At 40.8% G+C, this 26449-nt stretch overlaps 1 protein-coding gene across 1 annotated transcript; it reads left to right on the forward strand.

The window, feature by feature from the left end:
- The first annotated feature begins 460 nt into the window (after nucleotides 1–460).
- Nucleotides 461–25987, forward strand: OTOP1 (otopetrin 1). Its single transcript, XM_090035584.1, has 6 exons — nucleotides 461–893; nucleotides 5836–5972; nucleotides 12365–12423; nucleotides 18719–18849; nucleotides 20298–21244; nucleotides 25074–25987. The coding sequence occupies exons 1-6, from the start codon at nucleotides 527–529 to the stop codon at nucleotides 25242–25244; spliced, it is 1812 nt and encodes a 603-aa protein (XP_089891710.1). The 5' UTR covers nucleotides 461–526; the 3' UTR covers nucleotides 25245–25987.
- Nucleotides 25988–26449: the final 462 nt, after the last annotated feature.

Consider the following 26449-nt stretch of genomic DNA (forward strand, 5'->3'; position numbering starts at 1 on the left):
CCACACCCTGCGGCTGGGCACTGACAGATAGCTTTGCCAACTCCGCTGGAATCTATTCCGGAAGGTTTCTGGAACGACCTGCAGATACCAGGTACGGATGATGGTGTGAGAACTTGACATCAGAAAGCCAAACGCACACTACTGCTCCATTTAACCCCCCCCCCACTGGGCTCCTGTATAAACTGGATTCCGGATTTCCTATTTATGTGACCGCATGCCCTCTCCTTTCTCTCCGGCGGACTCGGCGGTCTCCTGGAGATGGACCCCAAGTCCTGGAGGGGGCCGGCCCTCCGCCGACAGAGCACGCAGCCGGCAGCCCAGGCCGCCGTCGCCTGCCGCCAGCGGAGCCCCCGCGCTCCCTGGCACTGCCCCCGGGAGGAGCGAGCGAGCGGCGAGACCCAGCCCTGCCGCCCGGCCGGCTGTATAAAGCCCGACGGGGCGGGGCAGCCGGAGCCCGGAGCCGGAGCCCTTCCCCGGGGAGGCGGGAAGGGGCAGCGGGGTCCCGCGGAGCAGCATCGCCCCGGCCATGGCAGGAGACCGCGCCGCCAAGGGCCGCGGCGGCTCCCCCGAGGTGCAGGCGGCCGCGGGCCGGGAGCGGGAGCGGGAGCCGGCGCCGGGCGGGGGCGGGCGCGGGCCGGGGGGCAGCTACCCGCAGAAGAGCGCCGAGACGCTGAGCAGCCAGTACGGCCTCAGCGTGTTCCTGGCCGGGCTGCTGCTCATGTTCGCCTGGGCCGTGCACGCCGCCGGCCTCCACAAGAGCCACCTGCTCTCCTATCTCATCACCCTCATGCTCGTCCAGCTGCTCTGGATGCTGTGGTACGTCTGCCGGAGCTACACCCAGCGGAGGCTCATCCAGGAGAAGGACACGCACGCCGGGGCCCGCTGGCTCCGCTGTAAGTCGCTGCCCCTGCACGCGCCGTCCGGCGCGCGGCAGCCCCCAGCCCTGCGCCTGCGCCTGCGCCTGCGGGGCGAGTCCGGGGGCCAGCGCTCCGTCTCGAAGGGGGTCCTTTAGTCTCGGCCTTTCCCTTCCGATCTGTCCCACGCCAGGGCTGACACGGCCCCTCTTCGTTGCGCGCTTTTGTCCGTCATCGTCATCTGAGCAGTTCCCCTTCTTCCGAGGCGAGCAGCGCCCGGTGCCCCCGGGGTCCGTATCTCGTAAGGCTGAGGAGCCCCGCTCCCACCCGCTCGCTGGCCCGAGAGCGTGGACACATTAAAAACATGGCATAGATTAGATCAAGCACTTTTGAGAGCCCTTGACTGGAGAAATTTAGGTTTCAGGAGTAGTTTGCTTTTCAGACAAGGCCATACGGTTTTTATCTGGCATCCGTCATGGGATGCATCTGCGGTGGTGGAAGTCTAGCTGTACAAATAAGCGAGTCCTACTTATTACATGGGTGGTAGGATGGCAGGTGTGTGTGGGATGCCTTAGAGATATGCAGAAAAAGACAAGGTACCCTCCGCTCCCCTCCCCAAGGAGTTGGCAGTTGACAACATGAAGTATTTCAGGTAGCCCTTGTAGGCAAACAAAAAACTATTGGCAAGTCTTGCAAGTTGTGGGGGTCTTTTTGGATCAACTTTTTTGCAGCATGTCTCCCATACCTGGAATGTAGGCATATTCAAAGTTGTGGTAAAATCAGATTAGCTTAAGGCAATGCTGTATTTCAGGGTCCCAAGTCAAAAACATAACTTGTCATATCTTTGATGCCAAGGAAGACAATTCTTTTAGCAGCAGCTATGACTACCACGTAAGTGAAAACCATTAGGAATGATCTGGTTATTCTAAAAGAGAAGATCTTCCAAGACAAGTTTTATTCTTTTACAGTCCCCCTAGCTGTGCCTGTTAAATTTTTTATTACTATCGTTAATGGTAATTGCAATTCTTATTGTTCAATTAAAACCAATACATGCCTAAAACTGCACAGCCATGTTCTGCATGGTCACTCTCCTAATAATTTATGCTGGTAACATACCATCAAATGAGTAGTTGGTGCCATGTATTTATTCTTTCCTGCAATATTTCCTTCTTAGCCAAATCTCAATAATTTAAAACATATGGTGGAAATCTTCCTTGGATGTCATTCACCCACGTTTGAATTTGGCTTTATTTTGAACCAATTTCTGCCACATTTTCTCACACAGAAAGCCAATTTACTCTTTTGGAATTCCATTACTGAAAGAATAAGTTCCAGTGGTCCATTGCTCTTACTGAACATAAGAATAGCAGAATCTAATCCTTTGTCTTTTTTGACACAGTCTTTCACTTGTCCTACACGATGAAATGAAACATGCAGTCTCTTATCCATTTCCCCTGCCAGTGCAGAATTGTTCTTTATTGTATATTTTTGAGTGCTTTGCCCAGTGCTTGGACTTCCAAAGCTTCTCTGAGATGGCTACTTCACAGTCTAATGATTCTCCCTTTTGGGAATTCTTTTCCTGTTAATCTGTTCACACTTTTCAGTGCTTTCTTATTGTTTGGATGGTTTTAAAAAATTCTTTAAACCAATGTTAGGAGACGAAAACCTGTCTAGGCTTATTTTAAACTAGGCTCCATTGCTGTACTACTTACTCTGGAATGACTTATTTTGCCTTAGAAGTGCAATTAGAAGTGCAATATTTCTATTCAATTTGTCAATAATTGTATTATTGATAATGATTAATTAATGTGAAATGATTAGTTAGTAGATTTTTGTCAAAATTGGGAGGAAAAGACACATTTTCAGAACTACTTTCATCAAAAAGTTTTCTCCAATTTCTGTATTGGCTAGATTTTCAGAATGGGCTTCTTTGTTCTCATTGTAAAAGAAAATGTGCATTAATTACCTAGTAAAGGACTAGAAAATGATAAAAACTTGCCCATTTAAGATGTACATATTTTAGTTAGTGTATACCACCCCAGTAAAAACTGTATGTGAGCAACTAATTTTGTTTTCTATCCATAATAAATATTGAATAAGAATTACTGGACCAAAAGCAACTTAAACCTGAATCTGTACATTAATTGAGTTTGTGACTATTGTACAGTTAGCCAAGATGTAAAATAAATTCAGTGAGCTTTGCAACAGTTAGTCACAATAGGGTTTTAATTCATCCTATGAATTTCTAAGCAGATTATTTTGTGTCTAGGTATTGGCAGGTGGAACCTAGAACGTGTTCTCTCTCCAGCTGTTTGCTGTACCAAGGACACTTCCTGCAGTCTGAATGCAGGCAAAGCTTCACTTGACTTCAATTGGGGAATTGCTTTCATTAGAATTATAAGAGCATGCCCCAATCAAACATCATTTGAACTTCAGTCAAAACCATACAAAAAAACAGTCCTTTATTAGACGTACTCCAGAGTGACATTCCCATGCCTGGCTCCCATGGTGAATAAAGGGCTCTGAGCACTGCAGAAGAAAGCAGAGAAGATCAGCCAGATGAAGCTGAATAGAAGAATAGAAACAAATTGTTTATTCCATTCTTTTCTCCAAAGAATACAAGCTACTTCTAAAACATAAGTAGTCAAATTAATGTGCATTATAGCTCTTGGCAACTTCAAACCTACCTCTTCTTGGTTTGCACTAAATCATCTGACATTACCCAAAATGATACAATAATTTTAAAGTGGCATTTTCATACTCTGGCTTGCCTCTTCACCCATTAGTGTCATTTTCTCTGTTATTGTCAGAAAGTGGTAAAAACTAGGCTAACATGAACAGTCTTTTAAAACTCCAGCCCTAATATATTGATGTGTACAGATTTCAACAGTCTTTGAAAACAATTCCCAGCCCCCTAAAATCATCTATTTAAATATATGTAATGTCCACTCATCATCATGCACCACTCAGATGCAAAAGGTATATCTGAGCCAAAGATGCAGGCAGTAATGATTTTTGTTTCCACTTGACAAGATAACTTTTATATTCAGACAAAAATAAATAGATAAAGTATGTTGAAATATTCAGGAAGAATATCCAAATAGCCACTTTGATTTTTAAAATGTATTTGTAGGTGGCTCTTTTGTGGGTATTTTAAATAAATTACTCATATTAGTTATATCAATAGGATTAACAATATTAATTCCCTTTAAAATAATGTTAATTGCTTCCTTTAAGAATAAAATGTACATGACTAACTGCCCAGAACTTACCACATTATAATTCAATTAACTTCTGTATATAATTAATATTAAGTCTCTGCAAACAAAAAAGTAGTCTGACTGTGTTCAATGGGTATACTAAAATGAGTAAAATGATATATGTCCATGAAGTGCAGGATTGGGCCTTGAGCTTTTACATTTTAAAAGTGAAACTTTGAAGCCAATTTTTCTGCTGGTGTGACGACTGTCCCAAGAGAATTTGATCATTGGTCCCTTTACATACAGATTATTTGTAAAATATAGAATTAAAATCCTAGTGGAAATTAAATCTTTTAGGTTGCAGTCCATTCTTGCATATTTGTTAATAAAGGGAGTGAACTGTGTTATTTTAAAAATGTTGCTGGAAAAGTGAGTTTAATATATTTTTCTCCAGTGCATATAGTTTAGATTTTCTTGTCTATTATAAAGTCTCACATGAATAACTAGAAGAATACACTATAACCATGAATAGTTCTCCAAATAGCACCAGTTGCATTGTATTTTTAAAATTTTCATTCAAACAGCACCTAACTTTAGTAGGATATTTAATGTGTTGGTGTAAGAAAGATGGGTCATTATTTTATTTCTGAATTTTTATTTTTAGGAAACAAAATATACATTATCCTAAAACAGTAATTTCAATGAAATATTTCATGTTAATAAGGGGATCATGATTTTGCCCATGTTGAGGAATGTAATATTGAACAGAATCAACTCTTGCGATATCATGTATCATCTTTATATCATTTATCATCTTTATGTTATAAACCTCTATGGGGAAAAAGTAATAAATGAAGGTCTAAGTTCTGAGGGTCTTTAGTTTTCACCTTGTCTTTACTCAGATGAATTCTGGTTAAAGTTAATGGGAATTTGTCTGAGTAAAGAGTTAGGAGACTACTGAATAAGGAACTTGGAGTTTGGTTCAGTAATTTGATCTCTAACTGTGTTTTGTTGTTTAACTATGCTGATACAATAAAGTTCAATAGCAACACACCACTGTCTTATCATACAGCTTTCAGAAATCAGCTTATCTCTCTGAAGGAGAAGCACTGGAGGTATGCTAAAAACATTAAAGAAACAATTATTTGAAAACTTTTTAAAAGTCCTATATAAATAACTAAAGAAAAATATTAAGTTATTTCTAATTTGTGACTAAAATAATTTTTCCCAGCATAAAGTCTTTTAAGTTTCTTTCAAAGAAGAAAAACGTACAAATCATTATATTTTTGGTCTGTGACTTATAGTGGTTCAGCATAACCCTTTGAACAATGGAGATGGCATACCAAGTGATTGTATTACTTCCCTCTGTAGAACCCTTGGGTCAGGAGACTGTAACATTATTGTTTAGCTCTCTGAGTTGTATAGTTTGCTCTGTAGCTATATAGTACATTAATTCATTTCCCTGTATAACTGTTTCTGTGCTACAGTTACTTGAAGGTCTGATCTGGCAAAGTGCTGAGCACTATATGCAAGATGCTGAGTGCTCTCAGTTCCATTTTGCTTTACATGGATCATGATTATGCTTTAATAATTAAAGTTGTGAACGGAATTATATGAATTACAGTAATTTATTTCATAGAATTGACTTGTTTTATGAATATTTACCTATTTTATTGGTCTCTAGATGTAACCTTTTCAAAATAAGAATTTTTACTTGTTTATATAGATTCTCTGAGGACACTTCAAGTGTATATTAATATTTTAAATATTTTTTTCTTTAGGTGGGATTACCTTATTTGCAGTGATTACTTTAATTCTGGACTCTTTTAAGATAGGCTATTTTATTGGATTTTCCAACTGTTTGTCTGCAACTGAAGGCATTTTTCCTGTTACACATGCAGTGCATACTCTTTTACAGGTAAAAGCCACTGTATAATAGTTGTTCTCACCAAGCAGAAGTTTTGTTTTTTCAATGCCACATGTGATAAGTACAGTTCTGGAAACATTAAGGCTAAGTACAGACAGTCAAGAAGCCCAAGGCTGGATCAGTTCAATCTTTGCAGGTTAGTCTAACTGATAAGCAAGTGAACAGACAGTCACTTTTGATTCTGGAAATTCAGTCACATACCTGCAGTGACCCAGACCAGAAGCTGAGGGGGTGCTAGAGCATGCTTCCCTGCTCCACTGGAGCGGACAGCGTAAGCCAAGGCTAGCCCACCCACCCTGTGAGGGGCGGAGGGGGGTTAGGGAGGTTCAAAGCATCCTGGGATGCCAGGGGACTGAGTTAACTTGAATTTGGAGGGGATCTGGGACAGAAGTTCAATAAACTGATTAACCTAAACCAGTTAAGTCTGATACTTCATCCATCCAGGTTTATCTTAAACTGGTTTTGGCCATTGTAAAAGCAGTGTATGTGAACCAAATTTCTGGGCGAAGTACAGATGGTCAGAAAGTCCAAGGCTGAATCAGTTCAGTCTTTACAAATTAATCTAGGCTGCACAGATTGAACTGATAAGCAAATGAAAAGACATTCTCTTTTGATTCCAGAAATGCAGCCACATGCCTGCAGTGGCTCAGGCCACAAGCTGGGGGAAAGGGGAGAGGGGGGCACTAGATCATACCTCCCTGATTGGCTGGAGCAGACAGCTTGAATCTGGAGGGGACCTGGAATAGAAGTTCAATAAACTGATTTAACTTAAATCATTTAAGTGTGATACTACATCCATCCAGTGTTATCTTAAACCTGTTTCAGCCATTTTGAAAGATTTATGTGCACTGAACTTCTGTTGTGTTACAGATTTGAACTGGTTTTCAATCTCTTATACTAGTTTATGTGTAATTCTGTCCCTACCCTAAAGGTTAAGTTTTAAAGGCTAAACTTCTGTACATGCACATCCCTTTCTGCAGCCAAAGTCAAATCTGTGAAGGCAAATTGGGCAGTCAGCATTATGTTTTCCAGTTAGCAGTAAAAAATGCTTCGTGGTATCTGAAAATGCAATAACTGTTCATACGTAGAGGTGTATGTACAAATCTTACATGCAGGTAAAGAGGATGCAAGTACATGCAAGTAAAGAGGATGTTCCTAAATTTGAAACAATACATCTTTTCTTAGTTCAGGTGTGGCATATAACTGTTGTCATTCTCTTAAATGAGAGGGTTGGTTAAATACATTTGACTGTTGCTTCTGTATGGGACTTAGAACTTGCCCTACTGGTTCAGTTTCTTGATTCATCTACTCCGGCATCCTGTTGCTGGCAGTGATAATGAATGATACTTCAAAGGAAAGCAAAACTCCTCTATAATGTGCTTTTTTTTTTAGTTATGCAATACTTGTACGTCAGGGAAATTCCTTCCTGAAACCAGTAAATGATGGGTTTTAACCGTGAAGCATGATATTGGACTTTTACCCAATTATTACTGGGTGCATAGCAGCACATGCAGACAATTAGACTTGGAACATTTTCCTCTCCTTTGCTAATTCTAGACATTTGTCTCCACAATATCTTGTGGTATTGAATACTGCACTTGATTAAATGTTGCATTTTCTTTTATTCTATGCTTAAACTGACTACCCATTTGTTTTATGGACTATACTTGTGTTATTACATAATAAGGCAAAAAAGAGAGAAGTACTATATATATTCAAATCCAAAACTAGTGTTCCCCCCCGCACCCCCATGTTTAACATGGGGAAATAGCAACACTAGCAATCTTTCACTAGATAATGCTGGCTACAGCTCAAACGCCTTCTAACTACCTCTCTGAGGGTAAAAATCCTGGCCTTACTGTATTCAGTAAATTTAGCATTGCAACCAAAATTTCTTCAAAATCTCCTTATCTACCATTTCCACCCTTCACATGTCAAAGACAAACATTTCAGTGCTCTTCCACCTGTAGGTCTGCATGTAACAATTCTCACTAAAACCAGCCCCACTCAGCCAAGGTCCCTGCCTGCCACTTAATGCTGTGTGTAGGCATCAGAACATAAGACAAGAGAAATCAAAATCTTGGCTAAAACTGATAGAAAGGGTAGAAGAGAAAAATATCCCAGGAAGATCTAACATGACAAGTTTTCTTACTACTTTGTATTTCAATATAAAATCTGAACAAGTAGAGAGGGGATTGCTAATTGCCTTTGTTAAATATGGTGAGACTTATTTCTCAACTGGATTCATATTATGCTTTACTGTGGTTTAATTTGCTTAAATTTTTTGAAGCACTGCTATTCTCACGAATAACTCAACAAATACTCAAAAAGTACAACTTAGAATTATGCAAAAAGGACTGGAAGAGACCTCAGGAGGTCCTCTAGTCCAAGGGTGTCCAACCTGCAGCATGTGTGCCACAAGTGATAAAGGCAGCTTCTCCATGTGGCATGCAACAGATTGGGAAGAGGACAGGCAGCACAGCAACAGAGTGGGCAAGAGAAGAGGATCAGAGTGGCACTTGGGAAGGGTACAGGACTAATTTGTGGTATACCTGCCAAAAACGTTGACCTCTATTGATTTAGTCCAACTTCCTGTTCAAGAGAGGATCATCCCTGTCTATACCATTTGTACAATTATAGGGAGAAAAATCAACAAATAAAATAAACTGCATCCAACCCAAGTATTCGAGAAACTTTTGGTTTATAACTTCTTTTCGATATAGTTCCCATGGGTTCTGTGTGCAAAAGGACTGCTGGATGGACTTTATATTATCATCCCTATTATTATCTCTTTACCTTACTTTCTATTCCCTTGCTGTTTTTTCTTCCTGTACTCTCAATTTCAGAGTTTGAACAAAGGTTTTAAAATGATTTTACTTAACTAGAGAAATTCCCCTCTGTTATGGTAGCAGATTCTACTGAACCTGTCATGGAAATGGACAATAAAGCAGAAAAATACATTTTAAGAGAGATAAGCCAGAGCTGCAAAATTCAGATTTCATTTCAAACACTGATAACATTTAGAGTTCTTTGGTTCATGTGAATTTGGAAAAATGCTTCATTAACAGGTGCACACATTTGAAAGAATGTTTCCCATGGCAGGATATAGTAGGTAGTTGAAGTTTAGGAGTCATAGTTTTGCCAAAAGTTTGCTGTTAGATAGAGACCTGTATTTTCAAAACTATCCATTAATTCTGAATACCTCTAGTCTGTGGGGTAGGACTTGAGTCAGATGTACTGAGTATTCATAATTCCAGCTGAAGTCAATGGAAAGTGTAGGTACTCATCCTTTCAGGAAGTCAGACACTGGGTGCATTTAAACATGTGCTCTGGGAGGGGGTGGGGGGCACTTTAATTAGAGTTGTTCTGAGAGCTGCTCTAATCAAAGCATCTGCAGCAACATGTGTATCAGCATCCTTGCACTGAAGAAATGACAGTGGGGCACATTAAGTAAACTAAGTTCATCAAATGAGCTTTAGTTAAAGCACCCTGTCACCAATTTTTAGTGCGGAAATGCTGATACATGTGACTCTGGAGCCTACTGGAGCATGGTAATTACCATTCATCAAGTCTGTTCTGATGTGCTGTAGTTACAGCATATTGGAGCAGCCTCACTGCATGTCTGTAGGTGCCCTGTATCTCTAATGTGGCATAAATATTAGGCAACTCGAAGTAATGGACATTTTTAGAATGTCATTTTTAGAAATACCCCAGGTATATTTTACATACTCCCCTGGGCTCATGGACAGATACTAGTGAAGTCATACAATACATTTTAACTTCATGTTGTTTTTAAAGGTTCTATGGGGAAGAGAAAAACATTTTGGCTGATCTTTTCCAAACAGTTTACCAATTGTCAAACTTTATCATCTTTGGAACCTAACCGTGCAACTAAAGCCTCCGCGTTTCATACCAGTATTCCTGTGGAACCATTCACCATCACCTTGCATTCCACATTCATTGCAACAAATAGTACAGAGAGGGAGAGAGAGATCCTGAAGTCCTCACTATTATCCTTCTAAAATCTGAGAAACATCTTTGATTCTTCTTTTACCTCACTCACACTTACCTGCATGCCCAGTTTTCAGAAAATCATTTTTACTTCTTCCTCTTTAATAAAAAAAAATGTCCACACTATCCTGATGGCTACTACTTCTCACATGCTGTGGTTGTCCCTCAAATTGTTTCTTATGACTTTCTGTCTTGCTTCTCCTAAGCCACTTTCCTCCTCTTTTGTGTATTTAATTCCACCTTGTATCCCTTCAATGGATTGTCTATTTATTAAGTTCAATATCCTCAACCTCACTATGCCTTACAGTAGTGTCACAGGATGTGTCTACAGATGCATTAAGGCATTTTTCCTAGTATGCATTAAATTTAGTACCTCCAATGTGAGGTACTAAACAAATGTGCATTACGCTGCCATAATGCACAGTAACAAATGTGCAGTTTTAAAGTGACGCTTAATGCACAGTAGCCTATTTTACAGTGTATTAGCATAATTGCATGTTTTTTATGTGATGCTTTAATGCACAGTAAAATAGGCTACTGTGCATTAAAGCGCACATGTAGATGTGCTCACTGCTGCCTACTTTTACTCCTAAAGCTCCTTCTATTCACCTCTCCTAAATGCTCCTTTCCCTTTACCTCCTCTTAGCTTTGTGCCTTTTAGCAGGCCACTGCATTATTCTGGAATTAGTCTCATTCCTTGACCACAAGAAGCCACCTCTCTATGTAACTCTCCTTGAATTTTACTTTTTTTCTAGGAATTCTCCTTACATTGTTCTCCTTACCGATAATTTCTCATCTGAACCACTGTCCTGTAACTTGTTTCATGTTTCTTATGGTTTCTTATTTTAGGCTGTCAGATCCTTGGGTTAGGGGCTTTAACACATTCTACCATGCCTGTAAATCTGAATGTGAATGTACTAGCTCACACCTTTTAATTGAAAATAATTAATAGTAATGGTTCCTTGTTGATGGATATGCAAAATAAAAAAAAAAAAGTATCCTTATTAGCAATCTCAATTAACAGATAAGCTGAGATAAAACTGATAAATCAATTAGTATTTTGGAGCCCAACTATGCTGCTAAGCTCTCCAAGTTTCATGCCAGCATCCATATGGAACTAGGGATGCTGACAGATGTGCAGTTCCCAGCTCTAACTCATGTTCACTGTTGGGTTCAGGGGTGGGGGAATTGATCTCAACTTTGGAGCTGATCCAGGAGTTGCCTATCTGTTGCCTCGCTCTCCTATCTCTAGTCTACCTGCTCTTTTCCAGCATAGGCTGGGCAAGTCCCAGCCTGGAGTTTCCTCCCTTCCCTTGACCCCATTCCCATCCTGCAGACAGCACCAGGGGTGAGGTTGGGCTGCATCAGCCAAGTTCCAATTGTATGCAGGGACAGACAGAAGTTAATAAAGGTGCTCTGCTTTGGAGCCCTCATCTGAACTCTCATTACATAAGGGTTAATTTGTCACGGGATCGGGCATTTTTAAAGCACTCTGCAGCCATGCACTTCTGTCAGGGAATGGCTATAGAGCACTTTCAAGGGGCCAATTGTGCAACAAATGTCACTTCTGTCAGTGCCTTAGATGTTTCATTCCATTTACCATCTTACGCTTCTTATTCATTGCAACTACTAAATGGCTGCGTCTATACAAGACACTGTTGCACAAGAGTGTTGCACAGCATGAACCATGATACAGTGCTACTGCACATTAGTAATGAGCTACTGTGTAGTCAGTGTCACCAGGAAGCCATGCAGGGACACCACTGTGCAGTAATGCCAGTTACTGAACAGTCATTTAGTACTTGGGTATGCAAGTGCTAAGCGACTGCAGTAATAACTGTGCAGTCAGCATCTTGGGTAGACGTGGCCAATATGTAGGGACACAATATTAACCTCTTACAAACTGAAATGCTTCTTTCAGAAAATGTGGTTCACAGGCAGGGTAGTACACCAAAGATTGTCCTGCTAGTGTTGCTCTGCCTGTGATGTGCAGGTGATTTCAGTTTGGCACTTACATGATTTTGCAATTTCCTTCATTTTCACCATTAAAAATGAAAAAAAAACCAGTTTTATCAGCTAGAGAAATCTCAAAGTTTATATTTTGGATTAATCATATTCAAAATTTCTACTTTCAAACCATTCCATTCTTTTGCACATATGAGAGAAACTAGTTTCTGGGTAAATAGTACAGGGGTCATTCCTATCAATAGAGCTGTATAGAAGCTGCGTTGCACCAGTTTACACCAGCAGAGAATTGGCCATTGGTGTTTTTCTATATATATCTACATTCTCTGCTGAGTGTCTTTCATGCATGCATGCATAGTGACATTTACTCCAAAGAGTAAATTTTATCTGTATTTATTTCCATTTAGGTGTATTTTCTTTGGTGTCATGCAAAGGATATAATCCAGTCTTTCAAAACACTTGAAAGGTAAAGTGAATATTATTAAGATCTATAACATTAATTCTAGTTTGTATGAATGGAAGTACAGACTTACTCTAATGTGGTAAATAGTATTAAATAAAAAGGAAGATACTGAAAAATGTTGGAATCAGATTCGCTTCTTACATATGTTGGTACATCCCATAGAGTTTCACCTTTGTGAGTGAAGAGAGAATTGATATTTTAATTAGCCATTTTAAATTAAATAGTTTTAATACTTTTGTAGCAAAAATATATGTAGAATAGGTATACATTTTCCTTTTAATTAAAGTTATGGCCAACCTTGTTACAGCATAATAACCTTCCATCTTTTGGAGTTACACTTATTTTTTCTCAGAGTAAGGAAATATCATCTATATCTCTCAAAAGTACAGACTACATTTTCTTTGTTTAGCTGTCTAAAGGGTATGGATACCATCCACTATGTAAAGTAATTGTGTTCTTTACAATACATTTAATTTCTTATATTAATCTTTATAGGGGAGTGCCTCTTTGGTCTAGCTAGAAGTGTGTAAATATACCGTGTGACAAATTCTGATTAAAGATATAAGCATACAGCTTCCATGAAAGTCAGTAGGAGTTGAACACATACCTGATGGCAGAACCTGGCTCCTATTCTGTAGTTTTTGTATCCTATTAATCTGAAGCAGCTAAATACACAGATAGTCTTAGTACGGATGCTTCTCTGACTTACCAAAATTGGCTGTTATCTTACTTTTTGTTCAAGAATTTGCATATTGATGTTTGTATGTATGGACATACCTGAACATGTTTATACATATACAAAATGTTACATTACAGAAAGAAAAATATAAAATGAATATTGCTCTCATTAGTAAGAAAGACAATAATTCGGAGCTTTATTCCACAGTCCTTACTCAGACAAATTTCCTAATGACTTCATTGGATAATGAAGAAACTCAGATAAGAATAAGTGAGAATTATAGAATGTAGCTTTATTTATACTTATTTTTACAGCTCTCCTCTTGAAGCTGACTCACTGAACACTAAGAGAGGGAGATATATGGAAGCAGGAGGAAGCAAGCAAGTCAGAGGGTGTGTGGCTCAATAAGATGAATGCTGTTCTGGAAAGTAGGGGGAACCTGAGCCCTGGCTTGGGCCCCTGCTCCAGTGGAGCAGAAACTTTCCCAGTGCTGGTTATCCAAATCATCCAATGACTATTTAGTGGAAATGCAGTATACTAGCTTCAGGAGGAGAGCATAGGCAATGCACACACTGTGGACTGACAATCAGAATCCTTTGCTAAAATGCAAATTTGAATCTCCTTTGAGTGAGTGAGGGCTTGAGCTTAGGTCTCTTGCTCTGTGGGCAAACATATTAGATTAAACGAGTTCTTCCTCTATCACCATACTGTGTGCAGGGCAGTTCTGTTTCACTAAACTATTCATACATGGCAGAATATGTGCCATTTAGGTTATAAAAGTGTGATATTGAAAACTAAATACTATGCGTTAGCTTACTCTATCTAGAAGGTAGAGTAAGCTACCTTGTGCTTAGTGTGCTCCTCTACACAAGACATTTACTGCGCAGTAGACTAATTAGCTGAGCACTAAACATCTTGAATCTACACGCGTGCCCCCATTAGGTTGGAGTAAATTAATTTACTCAGAAGCAAGATAGTACCTGTATTTACTAGAGTACTTTACTATATTTTCTATACTTTACTATATTATATACTATACTATATTTACTATATAGAGTATTTACAAGTATTATCTTCTTGTGGAGTTTTATACTCAGCAGCAGCTCATGTGTAGATGCTGCCCCAGCTGGCTGGGGCAAGAGGGTGCTTCACACCGCTAGCCCCACACTGGAGCACCTTGTGCCCCAGCCAGCCCCTCCACAGCACATTGAGCAGAGGGGAGCAGCCCTGGGCTGGCAGGCTGACCCCTGGGGCCCCCTGCCAGCTAGGGCTACTCCAACCTTGCTCAACATGCTGTGGTCCCAGGCGCATGTGCAAATGGCACATCCAGAACTATAAACTCCAGAGCAGTTAAGCTCTAGAGTTTATTGCTTTGTATTAATATGCATGTGTAGACACACCTAATGTCTACTAAGAATATCCACATAAGGATTTAGTGTACTGTAGCTAGTAAAGTCCCACCCTAGTTTATTGTACATTGTGTAGACAAACACTGAATAACTGAGGCATTCAATGACAGTCTTGCTATCATTATATATTATATTATATAATGGTGAAGATCTACAGACCTCAGGCAAACAAGGTTTGACATCTGACAAATATTTATGTAAAATACTGATCTTAAAATCTCAGTGCAAAACAAACTACAGGAACTAGCCAAGTATCCATAGAAAACAAATGAGTAAATGATTCAGAATTTTTTCTTTGGGTTCTATTCATTTCTGGTATGTGTATACCATACAATAAATGCCAATGAGCATTATGTAAATGCAAAAAACACATGTATTAATGACTGTGTGATTCATGTTCCCTTGGGAATGGGTCTATCTCTAACACCTAGGAAGTCAAGCCTAGACACCCCTGAGGCCTTTACTAAGTTAAAAGATTTTTTAATATTTACCCCATGCCATTAACTCACTTTTTGTACAGCTTGGGGTCAGTTGATGCAACCATGGAAGTACTCTTGAAACATTTATGATATTCTGGTTCTTTGCTTCCATTACTGGCTCCACTCTAGGAAAACAATAGAGCCTATGTTAGGTACTACAGGTGCACATTTATTTCACAGTAACCAAAATTACTGTGCAGTATGGGCACGCATCTACATGTGCACAGCTGTACTGCAAAGTAAATATGATGACTTATGCCGACTTGAGCATAAATTAGTTACTGCAGATTAGTTACTGCATAATAATACACATGTAGATGCCTTAATGTGCAGTAACAATATGTGTGTGGACTGACCTAGGACTAACTTTAGTCCCAAATCAGTCCACACACAGCGTTAATGCACTTTAATGCCTGCATGTGTAGACATTGGCATATCCTCGCTTACTGCACGGTAGATTAAGTCAATATAAATGCACGTGTAGACATGCCTAGTAAGCACATCTTCATGAGACAATAAATGCACAGTAGACTAATTCTACTGTGTATTAGCGTGTCATAGCAAAAGCCATGCTATTGCACTAATGCACAGCAAAATTAGTCTACTGTGCATTAGCATCACTAAAAAAGAGTGCGCTGGTGTTTCTGTGCAGGAAACACACGTACACGTTCTGTACACGTTCAGTTAGTACTACAGAACATTAATGCTTGTGTAGATATGCCCAGAATTACCACATCTATAGTGTGTCATTAAAAAATATTGTTCTGTTAAATCACAGAAAATACAGTCAATGACTGTTAGTGGCATCATCTCGATCGCTTGATATGCTATATGTTACTTTTAGTACCAAGTAGTTTTTGCAGATATAGGAAGTGTCATCTGAATACATTCCCAGAGTAAATGTTAGTACCCAGACATTTTTGCTCTTACCAACTGTTGGTATTAATAAACATTGGGTGCATCTACATGTGCATTTGCTGCGGCACCAGTTTACTTTTGAGTAAATTGAGTAAATGGTGAGTAAAATGAGTAAATGGTGTCAGGCAGGCATCTACAAGTGCAGAGAAGCAGAAGCAGATTTGCTGCCACTCCGTTTCTGCTTCCTGGGGCCCTGCAGTGGGCCTCTGCCATCACTGGGGGGGCAGAGCTCAGGCTTCAGCTGCAACTGCAAGCAGCTGGCAACCCTCTTTAAAAGCCAGCCCTGCTTGCTGCTCTCTGGCCATCCAGTTTCCTGGGCAGAAGCTGCATGTGCAGTGCAGGGGCAGCACTCTTTTCTCTGCCTCTGCCTCCCTGCACCATGGCTGCTCCTGCCCCTGGGAGCAAAGACCAGCACCATGCACTCCTGCTGGCTGTCGCGCTGGCCCTGCTGGCCCACCACACCAATTCCTGGTCCACATCTGTCTCACCCCTCCTGGCTCCCCTATGTATAGCAACTGCTTGCCTACCCACCACGTGCCATCCTAGGGCGACGGCTGCACACCTGTGCTTTGACTGCGTCTGCCTGGCCAGACCCCAGCAGGAACACTGATGATGGGTTCAAGGATGCCACTGCTGGGGCTGCTGTTGTCCTCCTGGGCCTCCAGCCCCACTGGCTCTGGGCCTGCCAGGTCATCCAGGGCTGGTGGCACCATGTTGTCCAGCACTCTTGGGATGACAAGCAGTGGCTGGAGGCCTTCAGGATGACCTGGGCCACCTTTTGGGATCTCCTGGAGCAGCTCTGGCCATACCTGAAGTGGCAGAACACTGTCATGTGGCCTCCCCACAGACACCTGATGCCCTTGCCCTGCTCAAGCTGGACACCCCCTAGCCTGTGGCATGTCAGCCACCTGTTTGGCATGGGCAAGGCCGCCACTGGGGAAGCTGTCCTGAAAATGTACAGCACCCTCCAGGATGTGCTGGGGGACACCGTGCTCTGTGTGTATGACCCTCTGGCAGTGATGGTGGGGTTCCATGCCCTGGGATTCCCCCAGTTCTTCAGTCCCGGGATGAATCCACATCCCTGTCACTTGCCCACCCCACAGAGACTGCCCCTACTACAACTGGAAGGTCTTTCGCTCTGTGGTGGTCCAGGCCATCATGGACCACTGTGGCATAGCACCTTCATGCATGTGAGTGCTGGCTGGGTTGGCAGTGCCCACAACACCCACATCTTCAGGAACTCTGGCTTGCTAGGCCTGGGGAAGAGTGGGTGCTTCATGTTGGGGGTGCTGGACTTTCTACTGGGCATCATGGTTGTCCTGCCCTTCCTCATCTGGGAGCCCACCTACCTGTTCCTGCCCTTGTTCATGCAGCCCTACACTGGCCACTTGGACCCCCACCAGACCCACTTTAATCAGTGCCTGGGCTGGACCCATAGCCCTTATCTCCTGACTGTGCCCAGAGCAGCCTCTCAGCCTGATGTTACCTCCTTCCTTGTGAAGCAAACTGCAGCCCAGCTTATATGCTTGGGTCCAAAATGGTTGCCCTCATCAGGCACCTGGCTGCCCTTTTTTTGCCCTTAAAGTGGCAGGTACCAAAAGTGCCCCACCACAAATACCATTCAAAGTAAGGTTTGAAAAGTGAGCTGGTGAAATGAGTTTTCTTTACTAGTGAAGTGCTTGCAATGTGTTAACTGTGAGTTTCAGATCATATGCAAAAGGACAGCTGAAGAATGGATCAGATAATCTATCTGAAGGAAAGAATGCAAGCAACTCTGAGACTTGGTGTAGGAGAAAAAAGACTTGAGTAAGCAGTGGGAAGTGGATGAAGAAAGAGTAGATTGTTCTTAGAAAAATACTACATTATTCTACAAAATACGTCAAAACACTACAGTTTGCCACTGCAATGTTATGACCATTATTGTGCACATACATTATTGTAATGTTTTGAGCCATTATCCTTTTACTTACTCCAGACACCTTTATCTTTCATCATGTCTCAAATGATTTGCATTCAGAGAGTGTGGTTTTCAAAGCCTCTAGGAAGCTTAGCCCATAACGCCCATTTCTTGTACTGATTTAAAGCAAGTAGATGGTTCGGACAGTCTCAAATGAGGAATGTCGTTCAGGAAATAAAAATGGAGTTGTGAATGGAGTCAGGAGGAGGTAGCTTAAAAATAATGTGTACAGTGGGTGTGAGAAAGGAGCACAGGATACTTTGGGTAGGAGTAGTGTTAACATAAATTGCTTTTTATTTAGACTGATCACTTATTGGCTATTGGCTTGAATATGAACTTTTATATGAGTCCCTTCAGGAAGTTGCTATATAATAAGTGATTATGCCCAAAGAATGATGTACACTAACTTTGATAGTAATGCCACTAAGGCAGGGGAGGCCAACCTTTTTGGCAGGTATGTCACAACTTGGTGCCACCCCAATCCCCTTTTCCTGTCCTATCTGCTGCTCTGCTTTCTGCCCTATCTCCCGTGCTGCTTGTTCCCTCCCTAATCTTCTGCATGCCACACACAGACTGTCCGTGCCACTTGTGGTATATGTGCTGCAGGTTAGCCACCCCTGATTTAATGGATTGTCACAAACAACAAGTATCCTACTTACAGTGCAGTTTAATGCACTAAGCCACTCCTTTTCACTACAGAGCATGCTATAAGGAAACTTTCTGGTCTGCACTATTGTCATTGCTTGCTAAATTAGTGTCAAACATTGTACCTATCAAAAAGTGATCTACCCTGCTTAAGATGAAGTGAGATCTACTCCTTTTTATAGATTTTATCAATAACTTATCTGTTTTTTAGGTTTGGGGTAATCCATTCTGTGTTTACAAATTTACTCTTGTGGACAAATGGAGTGTTAACAGAGTCTAAACACCAACTAAATGAGCACAAGGAAAGGCTAATCACGCTTGGTTTTGGAAACATAACAATAGGTAAGCTAAGGGCTCGGTACCTTTTCAGAAGTTCTCCTCTAACACATGATAGTATTGAAAACTATTCCACTAAGATAAAGTTATATACTGTACACACAGCTACCACTGAACAAATGCCTACTACTACTAGCTGTAATGCTCCAGGTCACCTATAACTCCCATTTACTTCAGTGGAATTGACAGTGCTTAGCTCCTCAGTGGATCAGAGCCAGAGTTGCAAGAATGACCACAGGTTCCAAACCAAAGAAATATTATAAATATTTATTTTGATTAATAAAATCCCCTAAATACCTTTCTATTAATAAATCATGATTGTCAACCAAACAGCATTTTTGTTAAGAGACTTCAGTTACTTCCTTGTTCTTAAGGGAAAACATCTTATGCACCCAACATATTCAACTTCTCACATGAGTGGTTACCTCAGGTGAATAGTCATGCTGAATTTAAGGGAGCTCGCTATATAAATCAAGATTATTCATTCAAAGCTTGGTCGCAGGACTAGGCCCTATGTATTGTAATAGTAAACTTTCTCTACCAATATGTCCTGGATTTTGGCAAGCTCAGTCTTCTGGATTTTGGCAAAGTCTTCTGAAATCCTGGGCACCCTCCACCCTCACTGAAGTCAAGAGAAGCTGGGAGTACTCTGCAATTCAAATGGGAGCAGATTGGAAAAGTTTTCTTCCATCCCTGAAACCTTTTTGTACTGTTGTGTGGAGCTTGGTTGCCATCACAGGGGAGAGGAAAGGAAGGGATTTTAAAAGAGAAAGTAAGCTAGCAACTTTTGCATTCATATTTTTGTCTGAATTAATCCAATAACATTTGGATCGTAACAACTACTTGTACTGCCTTTGCAAAGGGAAACCAAACTGACCAAATTTTTACCTTTCTCTAGTTTACACTGCAGATTAATTAATAGTAATCTGGAATTTCCCATTCCTTCTATTTAGAGTTAAAAGTAAACACCCAAACTGGCAAAAAATAATCTGCTTAATATAGTCCATATTTTTTAAAAATCGAATGTAGTTGCACCTACAATTTACAAGTTCAATCATAAGGCCAACCCACTGACTGTTGAGTGCAAGTGCAGTATACTTGCTTCAAGAGGAGAGCATAAGCAGTGCACATACTGTGGCCTGACAATCAGAATACTTTGCTGAACTGCAAATTATTCTAAGTGACACAACATCCGACTGCTGCTACAGATCAAATAGCGAGGGATACAGTTCAGAGGCTCTCAAAATGTGGTCCATGAAGCACTAGTGGTCAGTGAAGTATTTACTGGTGGTCCCCAGAGAGCAAACTGATCACAAGTAACTGGTAATTTCTTCCACAGGTAACTAAATATACGAGATGATATACCCAATGTGCTTTCCTTATTATGTTATTGTCTCATTATAAACAAGAAATATTTATCAAACAAGTGAATCTAATCTCTCCCTCCTTTTTAGTTTTAGATGACCATGCACCTCAATGTAATTGTTCAACAACAACTCTCTGTTCAATATTTTCTCAAGGAATATATTATCTGTATCCTTTCAACATAGAATATCATATTTTGGCATCAACAATGCTGTATGTTCTGTGGAAGAATATTGGACGCAAAGTGGAACACCACCAACAACACAAAATACCATTCAAGTTTCATGGCATAACAATTGGCACAATTTTTGGACTAACTGTGCTGACTAGCACCATAGCAATTGTTGTTGTGTATTTGATTCAGATTGGACGTTCAAAAATCAAGAGTGAGTTGGCACTGACCATGTTTTATATATATGCTATCTCAGTACTGACCCTTATGTGTACTGCTGGAATTGTTGCCCTTCTAATTTACAGACTAGAAAACAGATCACTGGATAATTCAAAAAATCCTGCCAGGAAACTGGATGCAGACCTGCTGGTTGGTACAGCTTCGGGATCATGGCTCCTTTCATGGGGTTCTATTCTAGCAATTATTTGCGCCCAAGACCATCCAAAATATACGTGGTATAATTTGCCTTATTCCATTCTGGTTATTATTGAAAAATATATTCAGAACCTCTTCATCATTGAATCTATACATCGGGAACAAGAAAAGGTGAATGATGACATTAAAACTCTTCGAATAGTAACTATATCCAGGGAGAACACTCTGTCACTTACCCCATCCTTTAAAGAAATTTACAATGGAACCGTTGATGCTGACAGTGGAGAATTACCGTACCTGTTCAACGGAAATGTCTGTGTGAGAGAAAGCAGTAGCAATGGTGGTCTTGAGGAAGACAGAAGTCAGGTTTTCAGTCCAGTGATACATTCAACCTCAGATTTTTCACTTTACAGTAGCAACTCTGTTGCTAACAATAAGAGGAGAATACTGAAGAACATTGCAGCATTTTTATTCTTATGTAATCTTTCGGTAAGATATTTTTTACTATAACTCATTAAATTAATACTAAAAAGCTCCCATACCTGCCAAGTCTGCAAAATGTATTGATATTGCTTAGCTTTATTCTTTAGAGTAAGTGAATTTTAGTGCTTATGAAAGGAAGTGGACAGCATCCGGGGAAAATATAGCCTTTGTAAACATAGAATTGGTGCAGGAGGAGGTACCTAACAGAAGCTGAAATCTGTTACAGTAGAGAAATTGTGGAGGAAGTGATAGCTGAATTATCTGGTCTCCATCCTGGTTCCATCTTTAAGATTAACAACAAGACAGGCTATATTTAGTGTTTCCTTTATGCATGTATTAGCCACATATACTGCATGGTCATGCTTGTCTGGACGCGGCCTATGGTGCTGCAGACCTGTATTTTCCACACTGCTACCGTGCAGCACAAGATTTGTTTTTGATCCCAGGGGTCAAAAAAACCCATACAGAAAAAAAGTGAGGCAGTGCACGTGGAGGTAGCATGTACTGCCCAAAACCAGAGCTTGGCCAGTCAGAGACACACTTCAGCTGCCAGCCAGGCTCCAAGCTGTAGGAACAATGTGGCTGTAGCTTCAGCCCCTAGGACCCCAGGTACGGTTGTTGGTGCCAGCATAATTCCTGGCCCCAGCCTCCCCTACCCCACACCATACCATATGATGCACACCATAGTGTACGTGGCATGGGTGTTCCCTGGGTTCAACTAGTAGCGGGACAAGGTGTCCTGCTGCTAGCTGTCCCTAGGGAGCCAAATGTCCATGCTCATCGGGACACGGCCATAAGTAGCATTTTGGGCCATGTCCATGGATTTTTAAATCCTCAGTACAGCTCACCTTGTCCTTCTGTGCTTTAGCCAGTTGTACTCTGTTCTGAACCTATTCTGCTTAATAAGGTGCACAACTCTGTGTACATTTCTGAAATGTTAGTTACACGTAAGTCATGGCTAATGATGGTGCTTTTGCATTTTACATTGAATAGTCTTTGAAAAAAATATACAGTCAGTAGTTGGGACAGCAGCAGAGGCCAGAACCCAAGGCCCTGCCCTTCTCACAGGACCAGGCTCTTTCTGATTTGCTCTCCTTCTGGGCTTCACATATTTTCCTTTCTTAGCTGCCCAATGGGCCAGTTTTAGCAGAGTAGATGTTCTCGACCCATCTAGCCCATGACTTAGAGGGTAGGGCATTTTGTTGGGAAGGGAGAAGTGTATCTTCCAATTCCTTTTGGCTGATTTGGGTAGAATTCAGATATCTTACTTCCCGGCCAAGTGTCTTAACCATTAGGCTAAAATGTGGGAGTGTCCTCCTGCTCCCCTTCCAGCATCATTACTGGTTTTGTTTTTGTGCAACTAGCATTTCAGGGACTTACATAAAATTTATTCACACACTCAGGCCAAATAGGTTCATAACAAAGTACAAGTAGCTGTAGCACATCCACTCTGAGCATGCTGAAAGGCAAGGTGGGTTATACGGGGGGAAGTAGAATCTAAAATCTGTGTAAGTAGTCCCACAGTACATAATGGTACTTCGTTTAGCTAGGTGTCACTTGCCCACTGGAAAGGGAGATGGATTTGGGTCTCTGAGTGTCTATAGACACGCTCTTGGAGTGATATAGACATGCTCTCAGAGATACACACACACACACACACACACATATTTTAGTGGTGTTTCATTTACATCACAGAAAAATATGAATTTGGGGCTACTTTTTTTAAACTGAAAATTGGGGATTTTTAACTGAAAATTGGGGATTTATTTAAATCAGAGAAAGCCAGGATCCCTGAAGATAAGGATGTCCCAGCCCCATGATCGCAGAGCAGGGACACCTAGTAGGTTTTTCAGAGAAGCCAGTTTGAACTTAAGAGTATCTAAGTTTGGAAACTGAGATTTAGAGTGTTTCATAGTTTCATAGTAGTTAGGTGTCAGAAAGTACCTGAATAGATCATCTAGTTTAACCCGCCACTGGCTGGAGCACACGCTGGGACCACATGACCCTAGACAGGTGTTCATCCAACCACTTTTTAAATTTACCCAAGGTAGGAGCCAGGACCACTTCCCTAGGAAGTTAGTTCCAGATCCTAGCCACCCTAACTGTGAAATAGTGCCTCCTAATCTCTAACCTGAACCTATTCTCCAGTAGCTTCTGGCCATTGTTCCTCGTCACCTCAGGTGCTGCTGGGGGGAATAGGCCCTTCCTATTTGCTGCTGATCTCCCCTAATGAGTTTGTAGGCAGCCACCAAATCCCCCCCTCAGCCTCCGCTTGCTGAGGCTGAACAGGTTCAGGTCCCTCAGCCTCTCCTCATAGGGCTTGCCCTGTTGCCCTCCAACCAAGCAGGTGGCCCTCCTCTGAACCCTCTCAAGACAGGCCACATCCTTCTTAAAGTGCGGTGCCCAGACTTGGACGCAGTATGCCAACTGAGGTCAGACCATGTAGTTACATGTTCACTTGCAATGGTTGCAAATCATTGGAATTTTGTAATATTGTAATGTATTAAAGTTAGTATGTTAGGGTGAAGTCAGATGTTACACTTATACTGTACTACATCTCTGGAATGTTAAGTGGCATTAAAGTTAAAACATATTATGAGCAGTCGCATGTTAAGGATTAGTACCATTTCTTGCTTGTACTTGCCACTAGACGGCTGGTGAGCGAGGGCATAGCTAGGAGCCAGGATCCCTGGACTGTATTCCTACTCTGCGTGGGGGCGGGAGCTGGGAGTGGTGCATCCTGGAATGCTGGAGCACTGCCGATTGCTTGTTTTATCTCTGTGGAGCAGAATGAAGTTACTATAACAGGAGCTAGGAAGCACAGCACAGAGTTAACCCTCCCCTGAAACACTGAGATGGCACTTAGCACAAGTTAATGAACTTTAACATGCAGGTAGTGTTTTTAAGTGCTCTGAGTGTAGTCTAAATGTAATGTGTAACTTATCCTTAGATACTCCTCACCTGGAAGGGAGCCATTTTGAAATGCCACAGTGTCACCTTACATGTACTAAAATTGTTTGAATAACTGTTTATGTTTTAACTGCACTTAGTAAGTGTTAAATTGAAAATGTGACACCAGCCTTATGCATCTATGCCTAGCCCTAATAATTAAAGGTATTTAGATGTCTATGGGCATGTTTACATGTCACCATACGGCGCCATTGTTACTGCGCCATTTAGGATTTCCTTTTGGAAGTTCTACACGATAGTGCAGTAGCAGCCCATACTACACCATGCTGGCCATACACAGTTATTTTTAGTTGCTACATTGCTGTAGCAGTGCACTATAAAGAGGGAGCACATTGCTACAACATCATAGCTGCTGGTCTTGTTTAGATGCCTGTGTATGCTACAACACCATAGCATGTTGCTATCAAAATGTAGACTCGTGTAGATGTACCCTATTAGAATCAGGAACTTAAGTACCTTTGGAAATCTGGACTTTAAGCACTACAGTACAGACCCACCCAGTGCATGAATATCTTTAGAAATCTGGACCTAATACTGACTATACAACTTCTCAGCCCATGAAAAAAAATATGTTGCAGGTGCAATACTGCATTTTAAACTACCTCTTAATATATTGCATCGAATAGCAACTCAGATAAGATCTGAAGCCTTTACTTTCCTTTTTCTCACCCAGTAATAAATCAGGAACAACTCTGCTGACATCTGTATGACTAGAACACTGATCTAGAGGTTATTTAAATCAAATAATATTGGATCATTTCCAGTTTGGAGGGAATGAGCATGGTAGTTGTGCTGCAGTCACCATGGGCAAATATCACTTGATGATAAAGATCATGACTAACACTGTTGCTTTCTTTGTATGCAGCTCTGGATTCCACCTGCGTTTGGTTGCCGCCCAGTGTATGACAATGGACTGGAAGAAATAGTTTTTGGCTTTGAACCTTGGATAATTGTTGTTAACCTTGCAATGCCTTTTTCTATTTTTTATCGTATGCATTCAGCTGCCTCACTCTTTGAGGTTAGTTGTAAGACATAAGCTGTATATTGCCCATGAATGAATAACTAATGGAATGAATGATGTAATATGTGGGTGGTTGAAAGACTGCAAGGAGCTGTTTAGAACTCAGCAGGTTCTAAAACTATTTTCCTAAACAAGAGCTTACTTTAATAGAGTTTAATATTTGGTATTAATTCCTCTGAATATTTGATTGCATAATCAGACAGTCTCTTTGTTGGCAGACTTTTCAATAGTAGGTGGGTGCCATGTAGCAATGTTAATTGAAAATGTTCCTGAATCTTTTCCTGTTCAAATCAACTTGTGCTTACCATGAGGAAACAAAGTATGTTTTCCATACAGTTTGTACTGGTGCACTTCTTTTCTCTCAGTGTTCCTCTCACTCTCTTGGATGGGATTTTTAAACATGCCTATGTGATTTAGGAACAGAAATTCTACTGATTTTCAATTAGATCTGTTGCCTTAAATATCTTAGACACTTTTGAAGATATCACCCTTTAAGAGCACCTTTCTTTATAATGTAGACTGGTATCCAAATCTGATATTATTGTGTGAAAGGAAACGGTATTTAAATCTCTGGATATTGATATAAAATCAGCATGTTATTGTTATTTTCCTGAGTATATTGTTTGAAGATATAAATGCTATATGGATTTAGATATGGTATTGTATATAATTCCTTATGAGTAAAACTTTTTTTTCTTATTATTGGATCCCTACTGTTTTGTATTTACTGTATGATGTAACTAAGTAATAAAGCTAATTTCTTTAATTGTTTGGATAGGTTTCCAAAATCTGTGACAATATTTGGGAGAAAATCTAGTCTTGTAGCTTATGTTCACTTCCAGAAGTCGGATCAGTCATATCTTCCCAGCTTTGCTTAAGTTTTTGTGTGACCTTGTAGAAGTTGCTTAGCTTTTCAGTACTTCACTTCCCCTGTTTGTAAAATGAGGATAATAATGCCTACTTATTTCATACTGCTAGTGTGTTAATGGAGGCTTAGTTAATTTCTCTAAAGCTCTGCAATATCTTTGGATGGAAGAAAATATATAGAAGTACAAAAATACAAGTATTATTCATAAGCTGCTGGACCCATGTAATATGCTGCCAGCGAAGAATCTAGGCTCAGACCCCCGAAGAGAAAATGAATCTATAGGAATTATGCATTTAAATAACTTTGGGCGTGTTTACACATGCAATTACCACGTCTTCAAATGCACCTGGGC

This window comes from Crocodylus siamensis, chromosome 2 (genome assembly GCF_052110815.1).
Source record: "Crocodylus siamensis isolate JL-2025a chromosome 2, ASM5211081v1, whole genome shotgun sequence".
Lineage (NCBI taxonomy): Eukaryota > Metazoa > Chordata > Crocodylia > Crocodylidae > Crocodylus > Crocodylus siamensis.

Bases quoted from the DNA above. Each gene is read 5' to 3' on its own strand.
- OTOP1 (XM_090035584.1), top strand. From the start codon at position 527: ATGGCAGGAGACCGCGCCGCCAAGGGCCGCGGCGGCTCCCCCGAGGTG. The intron at 894-5,835 runs GTAAGTCGCTGC...TTTTTTCTTTAG, and splicing joins CGGGGCCCGCTGGCTCCGCT to GTGGGATTACCTTATTTGCA. The intron at 21,245-25,073 runs GTAAGATATTTT...CTTTGTATGCAG, and splicing joins TATTCTTATGTAATCTTTCG to CTCTGGATTCCACCTGCGTT.